At 43.0% G+C, this 16,388-nt stretch overlaps 1 protein-coding gene across 1 annotated transcript in view; it reads right to left on the bottom strand.

Moving 5' to 3' along the window:
* LOXHD1 (lipoxygenase homology PLAT domains 1) overlaps positions 1-16,388 on the bottom strand; it is a 148,139-nt gene that overhangs the window by 86,788 nt on the left and 44,963 nt on the right. The window contains 11 exon segments of the mRNA XM_056323194.1: positions 855-1,019; positions 1,761-1,889; positions 2,608-2,712; positions 4,204-4,352; positions 5,246-5,379; positions 6,623-6,777; positions 7,311-7,608; positions 10,372-10,532; positions 11,367-11,559; positions 11,879-12,068; positions 12,923-13,003. Coding sequence (XP_056179169.1) covers positions 855-1,019; positions 1,761-1,889; positions 2,608-2,712; positions 4,204-4,352; positions 5,246-5,379; positions 6,623-6,777; positions 7,311-7,608; positions 10,372-10,532; positions 11,367-11,559; positions 11,879-12,068; positions 12,923-13,003 — 1,760 coding nt within the window.

Below are 16,388 nucleotides of genomic sequence, written 5' to 3'. Positions count from 1 at the left end.
GACAGACCAGGAAATATTTGTTGACAACTTGAAAAGAAGCAGATCAGGGAGGGATAAGTCAAATACAGCCCCAGAGCTGTGGGTTCCCTGCACAGAGTTGAGGATGCAGATGTGAAAAGGGAAAGAGAGGGCTACAAAATAAAGCAAAATAATGTTTCCAGTCATTTATTTCAAGAAAGCCATGTTATCTGATTCTCAATATTCTGGAGACAGGAAAAGAAGTTGCCTGAATAGAAGAGTTTGAGGTGCCATAGCAGACTTAAAATTATAAACTTAGTACTCAGGAGATGGGTTTACTCCAGCCATTAATTTAGAGGGGACTGAATTGATGAGTAAGGAAAAACTGGAGATTGCTAAAAGAGGCAGACTGGTGCAACACTATCAGAAAAGCACCACACTGAAGAAACTCTGGAAGAGGGTCTTTCAGTGAGAGAGGGCTGTGCAATGCCAAAGGCACATGGGAACCAAGGCTTGGAAGCAAGACCAAAGTGCCTGCTTTGACAACAGAAACACTAGTATTAGAATGGAGCAAGATCAAAGGGAAACCAAAGGCAAGGAGGACAGCTTGGAATGGGCTGAGGGCTTGGAGATGGCAACGCAAGAAGGAGCAAAAAGACAATCATATACAGCTGCATGGCTTCTAATGACTCTGATTTGGCAAATACAGGAAATGTTAGTCTGGAGCACCCAGAGGAGCTTTCTTGTAGTAATTGGAATAGTTGGCATGTGATGTATTTATAGATTTTTTCAAAGCCAATTCAAGGCAGAGGCCAAGCCTGTAAAACTGCATGAACTAGTGATATTTTATCTCCTGTAATGATGGGTGTATCCTGGGGAAATGGCATTCTGCTCACGTGGGGTATACTCTGTTGTCTGCAGTTCTGCAGGGAAGATAATTCTCTCAATGGCTCCATCATCCTCCGATTTATCCAGCCAACGGCCACAAGGGAACTTGAGGCACTGTCCCAGTGATGGGGCATCAATCTCCACCCATTCCAGAAACCAGCCAGTTGAATTACCTGTGGTTGGAGAGATAACAGCAAATAACCCACAAAGCCTTCACAGACAACAGCAATGAATCATTGCATTCCAGACCTCTGAGAAATAAATCAACCTCTCTTTTGCAAATGGAAAGACAGAGTAGATACCATAAAGATCATGGCAAACAATTGTCCAGGTTTGAGCTAATGTGCTTTACATTTCTATATGCCTCAGGTTAAAGATGTGCATGAGGTAGTGCTAATTACTCCATCACTTGGATTAATTTGCCTTTGTGATAAGACAGAGGAGTTATCAACAAACATGTCCCTTGGTGCCCCATAGGGAAGGAATCCATGTATCTTTCCACAGCTTCCCTTGTTTGTAGTAGAGACACAGCCACACCTGAAAAGCAGACAAGACTTGATGATCAAAACAACAAAAATATTGACAAAGAAATTAAACAAGTCTATAGGGGGGTGTGACAAGAAAAAATACAAAGTTTGGTGATACATGAGAAATCTGTCTAAAGACGTGGCTGCAAAACTACAGAGCCTCTTGCAGAGAGAGAGGTTACAAAGCCACCTGTGAGTTGCCACTACCATGCTCTGATTGCCACAGCTGTGTGGATGGACCTAGCTCAGAGACAGAAGCAGCCACAGTGACAGCAAGGATCTGTCACCAAAAGGTAAATCACATTTGGGGTCTTGGAGGCAGGTTATTTTATAGAGCAATGTGCCTAATGCACTAGAAACACTACATGACAGAGCAGGTGATCTTACCTTTATTATCATGGCCTATCTTGATTTTTTTCAGGTCTCCAATGTCCACAGATTCCACTGTAAACTCATCTACCTTCCCATGCTCAAATTTGTTCTTGTTAATCTTTGAGGCCTTTAGGCTGACTATCCCTGTTGTGGCAATGCAAAAGGACATACATTGTTCAGCATGAGAAACAAATCCTCTGGGAATGTCAACAGTGGAATGAAGGAAGCAGCTAAAATGTAAAAAATGGCTTTTAATCTCAAGATCTGAGCTTTGTCCTTCCCTCTGAACTCAAATCTCTATCAACACCCAAAACACACAGAATTCCTTTCCTGAGCGGTCCTCTGGCAGTGCCACAGGGACAATGCTGTTGTGCCATGTTCACAGCTAAAGAGCTTGGTCCTACCCGTCAGTTCCCTGTCACTTGCATAGGCAGCCAAGTCACTGCACACGCAGCTCAGCTGCTTCCAGAAGGATTTGCTCATCAGCTGATCAAATACTTCTGGGCCACTCAAAGAGGCAGAGGAGAGCTGGATTTCAGGCACATGCTGATTCATTGCTGAGGGAAGCAAATCACTCACCGCATTCACTACCCAGTAACATAGTCCCAGTCAACTGTGCTGCTCCTATAATTGAAATTAAAGCCTTTGGATCAGCAGCTGGTGCAAATCAGCATTGCAAAGTTCGACAGTGATTTACAGCAGCTGGTGGTATGCTCCCAGTTATCACAATGTGTGCAGAGACATCAAGTTGCACTCAAAAGGAGTGAAGAGTGGGTATTGGGGAAACAAAAGGAAACCATGACCTGTCTATTCAGACATCCAGCAGCAAGGTGCTATCCTTTTCCACCGCCTGAAGCCATACCTGTATCATCTTTACTTCCATAGAGAGCGATGAAGACGTTTGCATCTGTCCCAGCATTTTTCTTGTCCCCGGTTTTCACTTTCACTGTGTATGTGGTTGATTTAGCTGTCAGATAAAATATCATAATGTAAGAGTGTGAAGTCTGAGTGGGAATTAACTCTACTTTTCATTACCTATGTGTGCTTGGTTTGGGTTCTGTTTTGACTGATCACAGCCATGTTGTAATCCCTAATTCCTGCCATATGCTGCGGTAGCTCCTGGGGTGAGCTGGGCTATCTGGTTGCAGGGTCTTCTACTGCTCCAGTCATTCAGTACGTTGTCTGCATATCTACAGATAAGAAATGTGCTCCAGCCTTCCTATTTGCTCCCTGGGAATCACTAAGGCTCCTCAAAACTGCCTTTGCTTATACTATTCCATTTAAAAAACCACATCTCCTCACTTTATTCTATTAGCACCAAATAATATATGTGTATCTAACACAGGGGTCCTCAAACTACGGCCCGTGGGCCGGATATGGCCCCCCAGGGTCCTCAATCCGGCCCCTGGTATTTACAGAACCCCTCCCCCCCTGCCGGGGGTTGGGGGGGGGAAACCAAGCAGCTGCAGATGACTGCCTGCCACTTCATCCGCGTGCTGGCCCCCTGGTTAAAAAGTTTGAGGACCCCTGATCTAACACATACCAGAAGGTATGTGCACTTCAACATATATAGTTCATATTCACGAACACACCCTTCGCAATAGCATCATTAGGGAGGTTTCTATTGCACCATCATCTAGCAAGCGCAGTAAACTCATAAAAAAATGTGGAAAAGTCTAATATAGTCTTCAGCGCGCTGCAATAACTTACTCAAGATTTCTGAAATGGAACCTTTCTTCTGTTTTAGACACGATTCCAAGATGCAGCTCAGCCAGCAGGTCCTCCTGAATCAAAGAGCTAAACAATTTGTGGAAATTTGTTGGCTATACAATTTGTGGGAATTATTCATGCATTCACAAGCATCTGAGAGGGAATTTATGGGATAGTTTAGTACCTTTCCCTGGCAGTGAAGCCAGTGACATTGCCACCTTGCAGCATCAGGCCCAGGAGCGTGTAATTGCTCTGTGGTTACCATGCAAAATTATGGCCAAGAGAGGCAAAGTTATTTCAGAGGACAACGGACACAAGCAGCAAGATGAAAAGTGAAATAAATTTAGGTCCCTTCCCTTTTGCTAGTCATGTTTGCTCTCTGCTCAGTTTCGTTTTGAAATATTTAACCATTCCAACCCACAATGTGAAATGGCTGGGATTTATGCCTTAGACATTAGCAATAAGCATGCATTTCAGTTGAGAGATGGCAACTAGACATGTTATCCATCTTCCTAGCTTTCTCACTTTTGGTCCAACCTTGCAAGATGATTAAATCACCTAAAAATTAGGAGTGTCCACTCCTTTCTGGCTGACACGCGCTTCACACTTCATTCACACATGAAAACTCCGTGGCTGGGGCAGAATTACTCACAGCCCAGCGAACACTAACCGCTAATGCCGTTAGCACTGCTAATCACTTGGTTCCTTTTCAACCCCATACTGGAAGAAATACAAGGCTAACATAAACCTTTCTGTTTCAGGCCCAGCATTGCAAGAGACCGGCCATCATTTTCCGAATCTTTCTTTACAAATGCTTCATCCACTGGGACCAGCTCCCTGATAATCTGACCGTCATCTTCCTCAACTGCTAACCACTGCTGGCATGGAAAATAATGCCTACAGGAATGACAGCAGCACCCAGCACTTACACAGGACTTCACAGGCTTTAATAACAAAAATAAGCACATATGAGAGGCTACTTAAATAAAACAAAGTTACTCAAAGCTGAACAATATATCCGTTTTCATCTTTGAGCTTTGTTATTGTTTGTGGGAGCTAAATCCATGAATAGGTTAGTGAGCACATACTGAAAAGTGCTGCTCTGAGCTGTCAGCCCCATATGATTGATTCCTTTTAGTTTTCACACCCAGAAGTTGTTAAATAACTCAAGAGAACCTCCGGTCTCCCAGATGTTTGGTGTTTATGAAGAGTGGACCCATCCTGAGGTCCTTATAAGCAGTCCCACCCACCAGAGCATTGTGCAACTTCTAAGCACATTCCAGCTCACAGACGAGCCTGCATTTCAGGTTTTAACACCTAGGCTTTGCTCACCCTTCTTTCTGGGAAAATCATGGGAGTTTGCTTAGACCGGGACTTGCTTTTGGCCCAGATCTTCGCATTAGGTACAAAAGACAAATGAAACTTCTTCCAGAGAAAAGCCTTGAAAGGAAACTTATAAGTTTAGGCTCTGCAAAGGGACCTCTTCAGGATGGAGAGTCCCTCCCTGGGGAAGCAAAGCTGAGGTTTCTTTCCAAACACCGCTGGTTTCCTAACTGCAGGGATGCTGGGACAGCAAAACCCCACACAGAGGTACCCTAGAATAGCTTCACGCTCAGTATAGCAGCACAGTCACCATCACAAGGCTCCCAAAGGATGCCTGCTCCTTGTGAGCTGGTGAGTAGCTACGACAACACCCTTCTGCATCTCCTCTGCCTTCCCATGGCTCTGTAGGCTCCTGAGAATGTGCCCCCCTTTCTGACCGTATGAAAAGGGTGCAACAGGCTGCTCACGTGGTGCTCTCCTTGAGGTCAACAATCTCTACCCTCTCCAGGAACCAGCTTGGGCTAGCACCAGAGTTATCGTAGTGGATCTGCAGCTTCTTCAGCTCATCCAGGTCAATGGCTTTAATGGTGAACACATCCACCTGCACAGGAGGCAAGAGGCAAATGACTGTGCATCCCAGAAGGGAGAAAAGAAAGGCAGTAAAAGGCCAAGGGTAACTTTTTTTTTCCATTAAAACAAAAGGTGTTTGCAAGTCCCCCTTGTACTCTTTGGGTGGGTGTACTGAAATAAGTACAGAGCTGTGAGCTCTCCCAGTAATGCTCATGCTTGGCTCCTACAAGGCAGTAACAGCCACAGAGTTGCACAATCCTTCACTCCTTTCTTTACCTCATCCCAGTTTCAGCTTCCTCTAGGTTTAATTCATCTCTCCTAAATCCCATTCCTTTCAGGATTAGTATTTTCCCCCACATTGAACCTGGAACTGGACACAAATGTATTGACTCCACGGAAACTCTCCTGTGCACCTCCATGTGCTTTATTTCAAACTGCAGCCATATTAGTGTGACAGGATGGTCCTTATTAACATAATACTTTAAACATCTTAATGTGATGAACTTGTTGGTAGACATTGGATTTCTACTCCCAAGAGCAGAGCGCGTTACATTTGCAGCTTGGAGCTCTCCTAATTGCACGAGGAACCATGTGCAGGTTGCAGTTTCACTGGTGCCAAGCTCATAAATCAGTTAACAGCTTATTTAACAACCTTAGGCTCTTTTTTGTGATTACAAGTTTTCCACAGCTGCTTATTGTTTCTGTAATTTTTCATTATTCAAATTACTCCTTGAACAATTCCTGGTTATAAGAGCAGCTTGTTAATCGGTCATAAACATTTTAATGGCAAATATTCAATCTACAAGAGAGGTTGTTTAATTGGATTGGCTTCTAATGTAATTATAGCACACCATGTAATATTGTTTTTATTCCCCGACTGGTTGAGTAGAACATTTAGAATTGTATTTTCAATCTAAATACTGACATGCTTGAGCTGCTTCACAAATACTCTCTAATATTAACTTAAAGTTTGTGGGTTTTAAGTATTCCTGGCAGGAAATGTATTACCAGAACGCTTACAGGAAGCAGATGCAAAAGGTGGCTCTGATGTAGAACTGGTGTTCAGCTTATTATTCAAATGAATTTCCCCCGGAAAATGTTTTGAGGCGTTTTGCTTTAAATAATATATTTAAGAAATAAAACACATCTGAGCTTTAAGCTGAAAGAAGAACCCAAGCCTTGCAGAGAAGCAACTGTAATGAATGGCCAGCATGATAACTGAGAGAGCTCTGACAGCCTTCTGCTCGCTTGAGTGAGTTGAATTCATGCATTACCTGGCCCTTTTCAAATTTGTTGAAGTTATTTGACCTTTTCAGCTGGTGCTCACCCGTGTCTCCTCTTTCTATGCCATAGATGCTCAAGAAGACGTTAGCATCTGTCCCAGCCCCAGACACATTCCCAGTGAGAACACGGACTTCGTACGTATTCTCTGCAAGTAAAAATGCAAGGGCAGATCAGGAGGAGCCCAGAAAGATCCATATTTTGTCAGACCCATGGCTCACCATGAAAGGATGTAGCCCAAAATTGCTGGCACAGTCAGCTTTAAGGAAGATTTTTTCTGGAGTTTGTTTGCATCTATCTTAAAACGTGAGCAGCTCCATCTTTCTCTAGCCCTTGTCATTAACCATATGAACACTTACAGCCTGCCAAACTCCCAGCCACAGCAGTAACTTGTGGCACGTGCAACCCAAGTGCCCCAGACAAGCCCTGGAGAATCCTATAGAAGTCCTTTAGGATACTCCCATTTCAGGCTGTCTGCTCCATCCTCCACCTTAGTTTAACCACTCTCCTCTTCCTCCCCAGAGCTGATCAACCAAACCTCAGCACAAGCTACACAACAGGCCTGGGGCAATGGGATAGCTGGGGAGCCAGAAATGGTCCTGCAAAGAACCACAGTGTGGTTATCGTCCTTCATGCAACTGCTGCAGCCACACACACGTGCACCTTCCCCCTGATATTTACCCTCCAGGTCAGATTCTCCATCGGGTACCAGCTCCACCACAAGCTCCTTATCTCCTTCATCTCTAGCCAACCATCAGTGTGCCACAAACGTATAGACATCCATGACTTCTTCCACCTTGGTTTCCTCTTCTTCCTCCTCATCAGACTTCTTTTTCTTCTTCTTGTTTTTATCAGGCTCCTTTGCCTTCATGGCAAGCCGCTTCAGTGTGACGCTTTCCAGGAACCAGCCATCCCCAATGCCTGTCCCATCATGGCCTATCCGAATCTTATAAATTTTGCCAACATCTGCAGCCTCTCTCTGCCATCAAGGGAAAGCCAGTACCCAGGAGGATGAGAGACATCTTAACTTCATAAAATGCATTCTCAAAAGTGAAGAGCATCACCCAAAACATCTAAGCAAGTATAAGATCAATTTTTTTACGCATGTTTACCTTTACTTTTTACTTCCTGTTTTATTCTTTCATGCTTTCCATCACCAAATCCCACCTGAACAGATAGAGCTGCAGGCACTCAGAGCAACCACAGCAAGGACAGGAGCTGAATCCATATTTACTGGGCTCCCTACTTCTTCATTGCTCTCCTCACCATCATTGTCTCCATGTTGGCATTAAAGGTGAGTATGCCAAAATGCCATACTGTTTTTTTACAGATTTTCAGTGCCTGAGATCTTTTTTAGATGAATAATAAGATACATTTAATATTTAGCAAGAGACATGAACCAAGCAAGAAGCAATAATGGTACAGTGAAAAAGTAATAAACTTGGGCTCATATAACCTCATCTCTGACACGGACTGTGGGCTTGGGCTGCCCTTCTCCCTTCCCATCTGGAAAATTAGAAAAGTATTTTCTCACTTTGCTATAGTGTGCAGAGAGGATCCTATCATTAGTGATTATAATGCATCAGTGGCAGAAGGCTCTGTCAGTAAGATTTCCATCTCTCTAGCCAATACAGCAGATACAAAATCTTTTTGGTTTAGATTATGTGTCCAGTTTACTACCTAATAAAGTTAGAGAGAAGGTTTTACTCCATGCAATCCTTCCATAACCAATTATTTGTTTCTGGTGATTGCTTATGCTGTTAGGCAGTGTTTATGTTATAAAACATGCAAACATTTGCTTCAGGCTGAAATCTGGCAACTTAGCATAGAAGGTTTCAGTCTAGAAACATTTTTTTTTCGATAGTAGATTAAAACAAAATCAATTTCACACACGATGCTTATCAGAAAACTAAAATTGATCCAGCTGTCCTGGCATAAAGAATGTGTCTTTTCTTCACCACTGTAAGCTTAGATTTGTTATAATCATCCTGCGTGCCCTGTCCATAACTGATGGCATTTCCTATTAGCATGTAGCTCACAGAATCTTATTCTCACCCGTATCTTTCTGTAAATATTCATATCATGAAAGAGATAGAGGATCTGTCTATTAATGCTTTGGACCTTCTGCCTTGTGTGCTTATTAAAAAAAAAATCACAGAAAATGGGCAGAACTTTCAAGTCTGGCAATAAACATCTGAGAGAGGATATAAGTGTGGCTATGTAAACAGAACACTGTACATATGGCTTTGTTATAAATGTGATATTGGCTAATAGCTTTTACTCATAAATCTTGGAAAGCTTATTTCCTTTAAAATCAGAGGAACCTAATCTTAAAATTATAGTCTTTAAAAAGCGAACATTTATAAGGTGCTAGTCATCTTAAATCCCAAAGAACTCATTAAAATGGATAAACATCACTAACTCCATTCTATAAAGAAACTGAGGCAGGAGAAGGCAAAGTGATCTCAAAAATACCTGTTACAAAACTGAGGTAAAGCTGTGGATAAAGGCATCTCCATGGCCAGTGACAATGGGAAGGATACTCCAGTCCTGATAATTCAGGGGAGCTTCCACGACTAGCTCCAAGTAGGTGCTTAACTGTGATGAGATGGATCCCACCTCTATGATACTGCAAATTCACAAGGAGACCCAGACACCACCATACTGAGCCTTGTGCTGTGGTCACATGGGACAGATGTGCCTTAAATTCTGCTTCCATCTGGATGCTGTGCTTTACTATCCAGATGTTGGTGTCTCCTGAGGTTCCTTCAGTACAGAAGGATGTGGCTCTGAGATGCCCTGATGGCACATCCTGTCCTTGCTCTAAATCCACATCAAGGCAAGAACTAAGACCATTCCTCTCCCCTAGATATTGGTTTTGCTGGACAGAAAACGCAAGCAAGCAAGCCAGAAAAGGACAGCAGTTCAGCACAGCCAGACCCCACTCTGGAGAGGATGCTTGACCACATTGCGGTGCACACCCGCTGCTCAGCCTTGTCAGCCCAGGACCTCTTGCTGGATCAGCCAGCTCCTGGTTCACCATGCCTGAGGCTTTTCACCTCTGCAAATACTCTTTGTACTGTTACATTCTTCAGAAAGAGGTGTGGACTCTGCAGTGTAAACCCAAACACTAGCCAGAGTGAGAGCTGGAGGAGTTTGCTGTACACCTTGGGCGCTGTGACTGTGCAGTTCTCACTGGACTAGTGCTACAGGCAGCAAAATCCACAGGGCACTCACACCTTCAGACGAATTACAGCAGCAAAGCTCTGCAGGGTTGGGCTGACAACATGTACCTGTGGTTAATGGCATGTGTGACCACAGGTAAAGCCAGGATTCCTTGCATTCTGCATGGGGTTTCTTTTTCCCCAACTAGATAAAGGGACAATAAAACGTGGTCAGGCCCAAAATGTAAGTTTAAGGTCTTTTGAGATCTAACACGAGTATCTCCTTTTGAAAGTAAAGGTAAACAAATGCTGCTATTAGACCATATTCTTGCATGACACCTTTGCTACCACTCCTGCAGAAGATGAAAGTAACTCCACAAAACACAAAACTTCCCAAAAGAAATACAAAGCTTCCAAAAAATATGGATAGAGGATGGCAGATATCAACAGATCTGGCAATTTTATTTTAAAAAAATCTATTGTTTTGTATGATTGGGCCAATTATTCTGTTGATATCTCAGTTTTGCCTGGTCATTTCTTTCCCCTCATAGGAGTGGCAACAACTGCCTTCATCATACCTTGAAAATATCTGTGGCTCCTCGTTTGAAGTTGTTTGATCTGTTTTCTAAGATGATCAACTCTGTTTTGCCAGTCTCGCCATAAATCTGCATGAAGACTTTGGCGTTGGTGCCTGAAGCCTGCATGTCTCCGGTAACCACAGACACCTCGTAGTTTATCACTAGTCCAAAAATAAAGTAATTAAATAAGCACAGAAGCTCAGATAACAGCATTCCCAAGGGCTCAGGTTCAAAATTAAATTACCTTGTCTTAACAAACAGCCATGTAGCCAACCATTTGCTCTTATCCAAACCAAATGTGAGATACCTCAACTCATTGCTAAGAACTAAATTAATAGTTTTCCTTTTGCAGGTATTAAGGCAGTGTCAGAGGGGTGCAAAATAGAGCCTTAAAAAGGAATTTCATTTCAGTATTAACTATAGAGTGGTTAAATGATCTCCTTAATGTAATACAAGGGAGGGAGTTACACAGAGCAGAGGAAAAACACAGCATCCTTTCTCAGGATCCCAAGGCAAATTTTAACCATAGCCTTAAAAGAAAATGAATCTACTGATAAAAGTCAAATAGCCAGTAGAGGTTTGGTCTCTATTTATCAAGCAGCTTCCCTTTTCCAGGAAATGGGGTAATACGAGCAGGACAGGATGGGTGCTGGTGCAGGACAGGGGCAACGAGGTGTATAAATGTGAGAAAAGCAGAACCCATTGATACTGCAATGAAGAGGCACAGCACCTAGTGCTGTGTTATGCTGCCCAGGACGTAAAGTTTTCATACAATCTCAGGAAATGGAGATGGAAAACTCAGGAATGTTCTACCAACTGTTTTAGAAAACAAATCAAGAGAATATTTTACTTTCCTCATCAACGTAAGCTCTTTGGGAGAAGGACTTTCTGGTTTTGGTGTCTGACAGTGGTGTCCTGGTCCTTAGGAAGGCTAGTAACACAAATTTAGTGCTAGCTATAAAACAGCACACATTTCTCAATGCGTCTTCTCTTACATTTCTCAATAGGCAGAATCTCACTTGGGTAGACCTCCACCTCCACCCTGCCATCAGCCTCATCTTTGTCAAGCCATCAGTTGCAGGGGAACATGTACTGCCTTCCCTGGACTGGAACTGTGATCTGGACACTGGCCAGGAACCAACCAGACTGGAGACCCACGTTATTGTGTCCAATCAGTATTCAGTTGATCTTTGAAAAAGCAAATAAAACCCAAAAGGGCAGGGAAAAAAACCCCCAACCCAACAGAATTTACTTAATATATAAAAATCCCCTTCCCCTGGCACCTTGTTGACGTAAAAAAATTATAGATGTATTTAACTATAAGCTTAAAACACTCTTCACGTGCCTGCATGCTAGACAGTCAATGCAATAGTCTATACAAAATGTATTTCTTAATATCCAATGTAAAGGTCAGACATTCTTACACCACATTCAATCCTGAGTGTTCTATTGATTCTGAATTCAGACACTTGTGTGAAGTACAGAGCCACCTGCAATTAGTTCTTACCTTCCCAATATCCATCATATCTAGAGTAAATTCAACCACTCGACCACGTTCAAAATAATTGCCTAGATCATTATCAGAGACTAAGAGAGGCTCTTTGCCAGACTCTGCTTTTTCACCATAGAGTTTGATGAAAAATTTGGAGTCTGAGCTGGCACCAGGGATATCTCCCATCTTCACGCTGATGTGATAACTGACATTTAAAGCAAGATCAATGTACAAAACACAGACACTGAGTGGCATCTCCAGTGCTCGGCCAGGCAATTGGCTTCTAACAGATATAGGGGAGGAGGGCTCCAGCTACAGACACAGAGAGGGCTTTGCTCGCCCTTCGTGCATCCAGCATCTCAGGGACACACTGGATAAGCTGCTACACCTTGGAATTATTCCCCAAAACGTAAGAGATGCAACAGTTACACTAATAAGCAGAAAATATTCCACACTCCTCCCTCTCACTGTTATATGATTACCAAGCCATAAAAATGAGCTTAGGCAAGTGAGGAAATTTCACTTTATTTATACATACAATATAATTCAAGAGCTTTGGCATTTTATCTAAAACAAAACAAAACAAAAAGCATCTCAACCTGAGCTCTGTAAGTGCTGTTTTCTATAGAAAATTGTAGTGTTGGAGCCCTGGTTCTTCAGAAGAGGACAATGTAATCTTTTTCGTGATTTTCTTCAGGGGACACATTATTCAACAGAATTTACTCTACTAAAGGAGCAGCAATTCAAAATATTTCAAAGAAAGCTACACAAGAAAGCAATTCTAATCAAATCATGACATTAAAATCAAAGTTCCTTTCTACATATATAATTTTGGGATTATTGTATTTTATGTAAATTAATCCCATTGATAAACTAGGATTTAAGGGTCAGAGGAATTCCCCCCCTCCCCCGAGTGACCTACTGCATCTTATTGCACAAGAATGGCCAAAAAAGGCCAGTAGATTTGCTGTGGACTGACATGAATTATTAAGTAGAATAAAGCAAGTAAATATGTGCATACACAGCCCAAACCCAGACCTACTTTTTTCCAAGCTAAACTCACTTTTTAGCATTGGTGACTCCCCAGCAGGCACTAATTCTTGGACAATCTGACCATCACCCTCATTTTTGTCAAGCTATCTGGTTTACAAACAGAAGTAAATTATCTTTGAACAATTAGGACCTATTAGACCTTGCAAATCTAGGTTGGCTCCACACATAGTAAAAATCAACACCATTGTCAAAAAGATGTTTTTACAGGGCTCTGTATCTCTGTTAACTTTGCAGGAGCTTGGCCAGACCCTACAGCAGCCATACTTTATACCTCCATTTTTCCAAGAAAAGATCATGAGAGCCCTGCTTGCAGTAGTAAACATCTGCTGTGGCATCCATCTGTCTGGGAAACACAAACTCCATATCACAAGTTACTCCTGTAAATGAGCAGTCTCAGTCTCTTAAAAGCATTGAACTTCATTGAGCAGAAGTACTTGCAGCTTTTACTACTAGCTGCCTTGATTACAACCTTTATGGCACCTAAGTCACTAAACCTCCCCTTTTTTTTTAGTGTTTTTCATTATAAACTCTAACATCACTTTTCCTTTCCTTACAGATAAGTATATAACCCTTTTTTCTCAACCAGGAAGAGGATGAATTACGTCACTTCCATTTTCAGGGCTGGGTACATGGAGGCAGCTGGCATCAGCCAAAGGAAGGATTCCCTTTGTTTCTCAACATTAGCCTAAATGATCCAACTAGACTAATTAGGAAGAAGAGCCGGGCACAAAGCAAAATGTAGGATGATCTCAAGGGAAAAAAATCTGAAAGGAAAATGGAGGGGAACCAATTGCTAATCTGGTAACCTTCACAGCTGCTCCTTCAGCCTCAGAGGTGAAGGAATGAGAGCCCCAGCCCCGTCATACGCCACACAGCCACCGCTGTACCGAAGCAGCCAGGGCCCTGGCAGGGGTTTCTCACTTTCCACTTCAACCCTAGACTGCTGCAGCACTGGGGATACTGCTGTAAGCATCTGCTTAGGGTCAGGTTTCCCACAGCGGCACATCAGGGCCATTTCAGTCCCTGAACATCGCGTCGTGAGAGCAGCCACAGTTCCCGGAAAGCCCAGGTACACAGCTATCTGCAGCAGCATCTTTTGCAGTTAAAAATACACCTTAAAACCAGCAGGGGTGAGCGAAGGACAAGTGAGCTAGCTCTGGCAGGTCATGCAAGGTATTTAAATTGCTATAATAATTCCCAGAACTAGAAAGAGAAAAACAAATTCCCAGAAACTGTTTCTTTTTCAGAGGCAGCCACGCAGCTGCGCGAATGACACCAGACCACAGAAGACCTGCTTCTGCACAAACACATGCAGCACAGATGTGCTTCCAGCTTCCCACAGTGCCGCTGTGCCACATACGCTCTCCTTGGCTTACCCTCACACCGAAAAGGAGGGGAGCTCATTTCCCATTTACGTTTCCATCTTTGATTTTGCTGATGAGCCAGCACACAAGGAAAACAGCAAACGAGCCTCTTAACAGGGATTCGGGGACAGGAACAAATGCCCACTGAGAGCTGGATCAAACCTGTGGTATCTGGTTGGTCATAAGCCAGCACAGCTTATAGTCATGACCAGTTGGACTTGCCATGGTGACCAAGAAGTAACCAGATATTTTTGGAAGACCAAGAATTCTAGGTCTCCATTTTATCCATCTGAAACAATGTTACCTTTTTAGTCTCCTCCTCTCCTTTCCCACCCAGAAGAAAACAGTAAGCACAAAGAAACCATGCAAAAAAACAGCACCAGGAAAGAAATCCAAACATGAGCTAGAGCCGTCTGGTCCCAGAAGCACTAGCAGTGAAATCCCCATGCAAAAGAGGTTCATACAGCCCCACCGCACAGACACATGTCTCTACTCCCAGCTCCCCTCCAAGTTCTGGCTGATCGTCGGGTATGCAGCCTACCTCTTATTCTTCCCTTTCACTCTAAAGCAGGTGGCCATGTGCAGGTGGCTTGAAAAGGACTAAAAGCTAAGGGGGTCAGCATGAAGGCAATGAACATGTGATAATCACACGAACACCATTTGAGGACATCAGACATGGTGTTGTGCCTCAGTGGAGGCTGAGAGATGTAATAGGGATAGAGGAGCAGAAAAATCTGTGGGGAAGACCATGAAATTGATGTCAAGAATTGAGCAAAGGTAGAGTGCAAGGAGGGCAGAAGAGGAGCATGCCAAGATATCATGTTATCTTAAGAAAGGAAGCCTTTATTGATGTTTTGATGTCAGGGATTTATTTTTTTTTACCTGTTAGAACTGGTCCTTAATACTTTTGTATCATGTAGTTCTTGATTCTGGCTCAGGATTCACGTTCTTGAGGAGGTATCCAATGGCTAGGGGATCACATCATCCCAAAGTCAAGATGCTTCTGCGTACATGGATGTTAACTGGGAGGACCCACAAGATTCCAGCCTGAACTCCATCACCCCAGGACCATTGAATTCAGCATGGCCTTCAGGAAGGCAGAAGCTCACAAGGTAGATACACGCTTGCTCTCCTGCTGCTGTTTTTTGTGTCCTGCAAGCTGCTGTTTCTGCTGTCGCCAATGTACATGCTGTTGTTTTCTGTCACCTTCACCCCTGCTGATGCTTTAGGAAAACATGAGATGAATCTGGGTGAACCACTTTTGCGCCAAGGGGGCGGGATGAAAACACATCCCACCAGAAACAGATCTCTGTGCAGCACAGCAAATGCTAACTGCTTCAGCAGCGAGGGCAGATGAGAAAAATGAATCAAAAAAGGATGACACACCCCTAGATAAAGAAATTCCCCCTACCAATGTTGGTAGCTGCTGATGGCAAGGGAATGACTATCTCTTGGACTGGAGGAGGAAGAGGGAGGTTTATCACCAGAAGTGGCTTAAGGCTCCTTACTTTGTTTCAGCCAAGAGAATAGCCAGAAGTGGCAGAAGCCCTATTTTCTCAAGAATATGACTTTAGTGACAGAGGAAGTATTTGGATGAACAATGCCACTGTGTTCCTTCCTTTCAGCACGTATGCTGCAATATCCTAATTTTACTTCAATCTAATTCCAATAGCATATCACTGAGCAGCAGATTGCAACCAGGGGTTTATAGTCTTACACTGAACACAAATGGATTGACACATTATAAACAGATCAGGCTGCAGAAAATAGAATTTTTCAGCATAGTGCCATCATATTCCTAGTACAAAAGACCTGTCAAAATCTTTTATTTTATCAGAGCTTCCATATGATTTCAGTGCATGTAATTCACATGCCACTGTGGGATTTGCAAGGCTGTAGTCTTGTCCTGTATCACATACTTGGTTCTGAAGAGATATTGTATGTCAAATAATCCAAAGCAGACACAAATCTGACATGAAAGCCATTTCAGAGAGAACTTCTAGAGGGTCAGAGTCAGGGAAGCACTGGAAAATATATGGTATGAGATCATATATAGCATGTGAAATCCAGAAGATGATAGCCTGTGTGCAATTATAATGATTAGCACA

Source organism: Falco biarmicus, chromosome W, assembly GCF_023638135.1.
Source record: "Falco biarmicus isolate bFalBia1 chromosome W, bFalBia1.pri, whole genome shotgun sequence".
Classification (NCBI taxonomy): Eukaryota; Metazoa; Chordata; class Aves; order Falconiformes; family Falconidae; genus Falco; species Falco biarmicus.
This window is presented reverse-complemented; position numbering and strand designations above follow the sequence as displayed.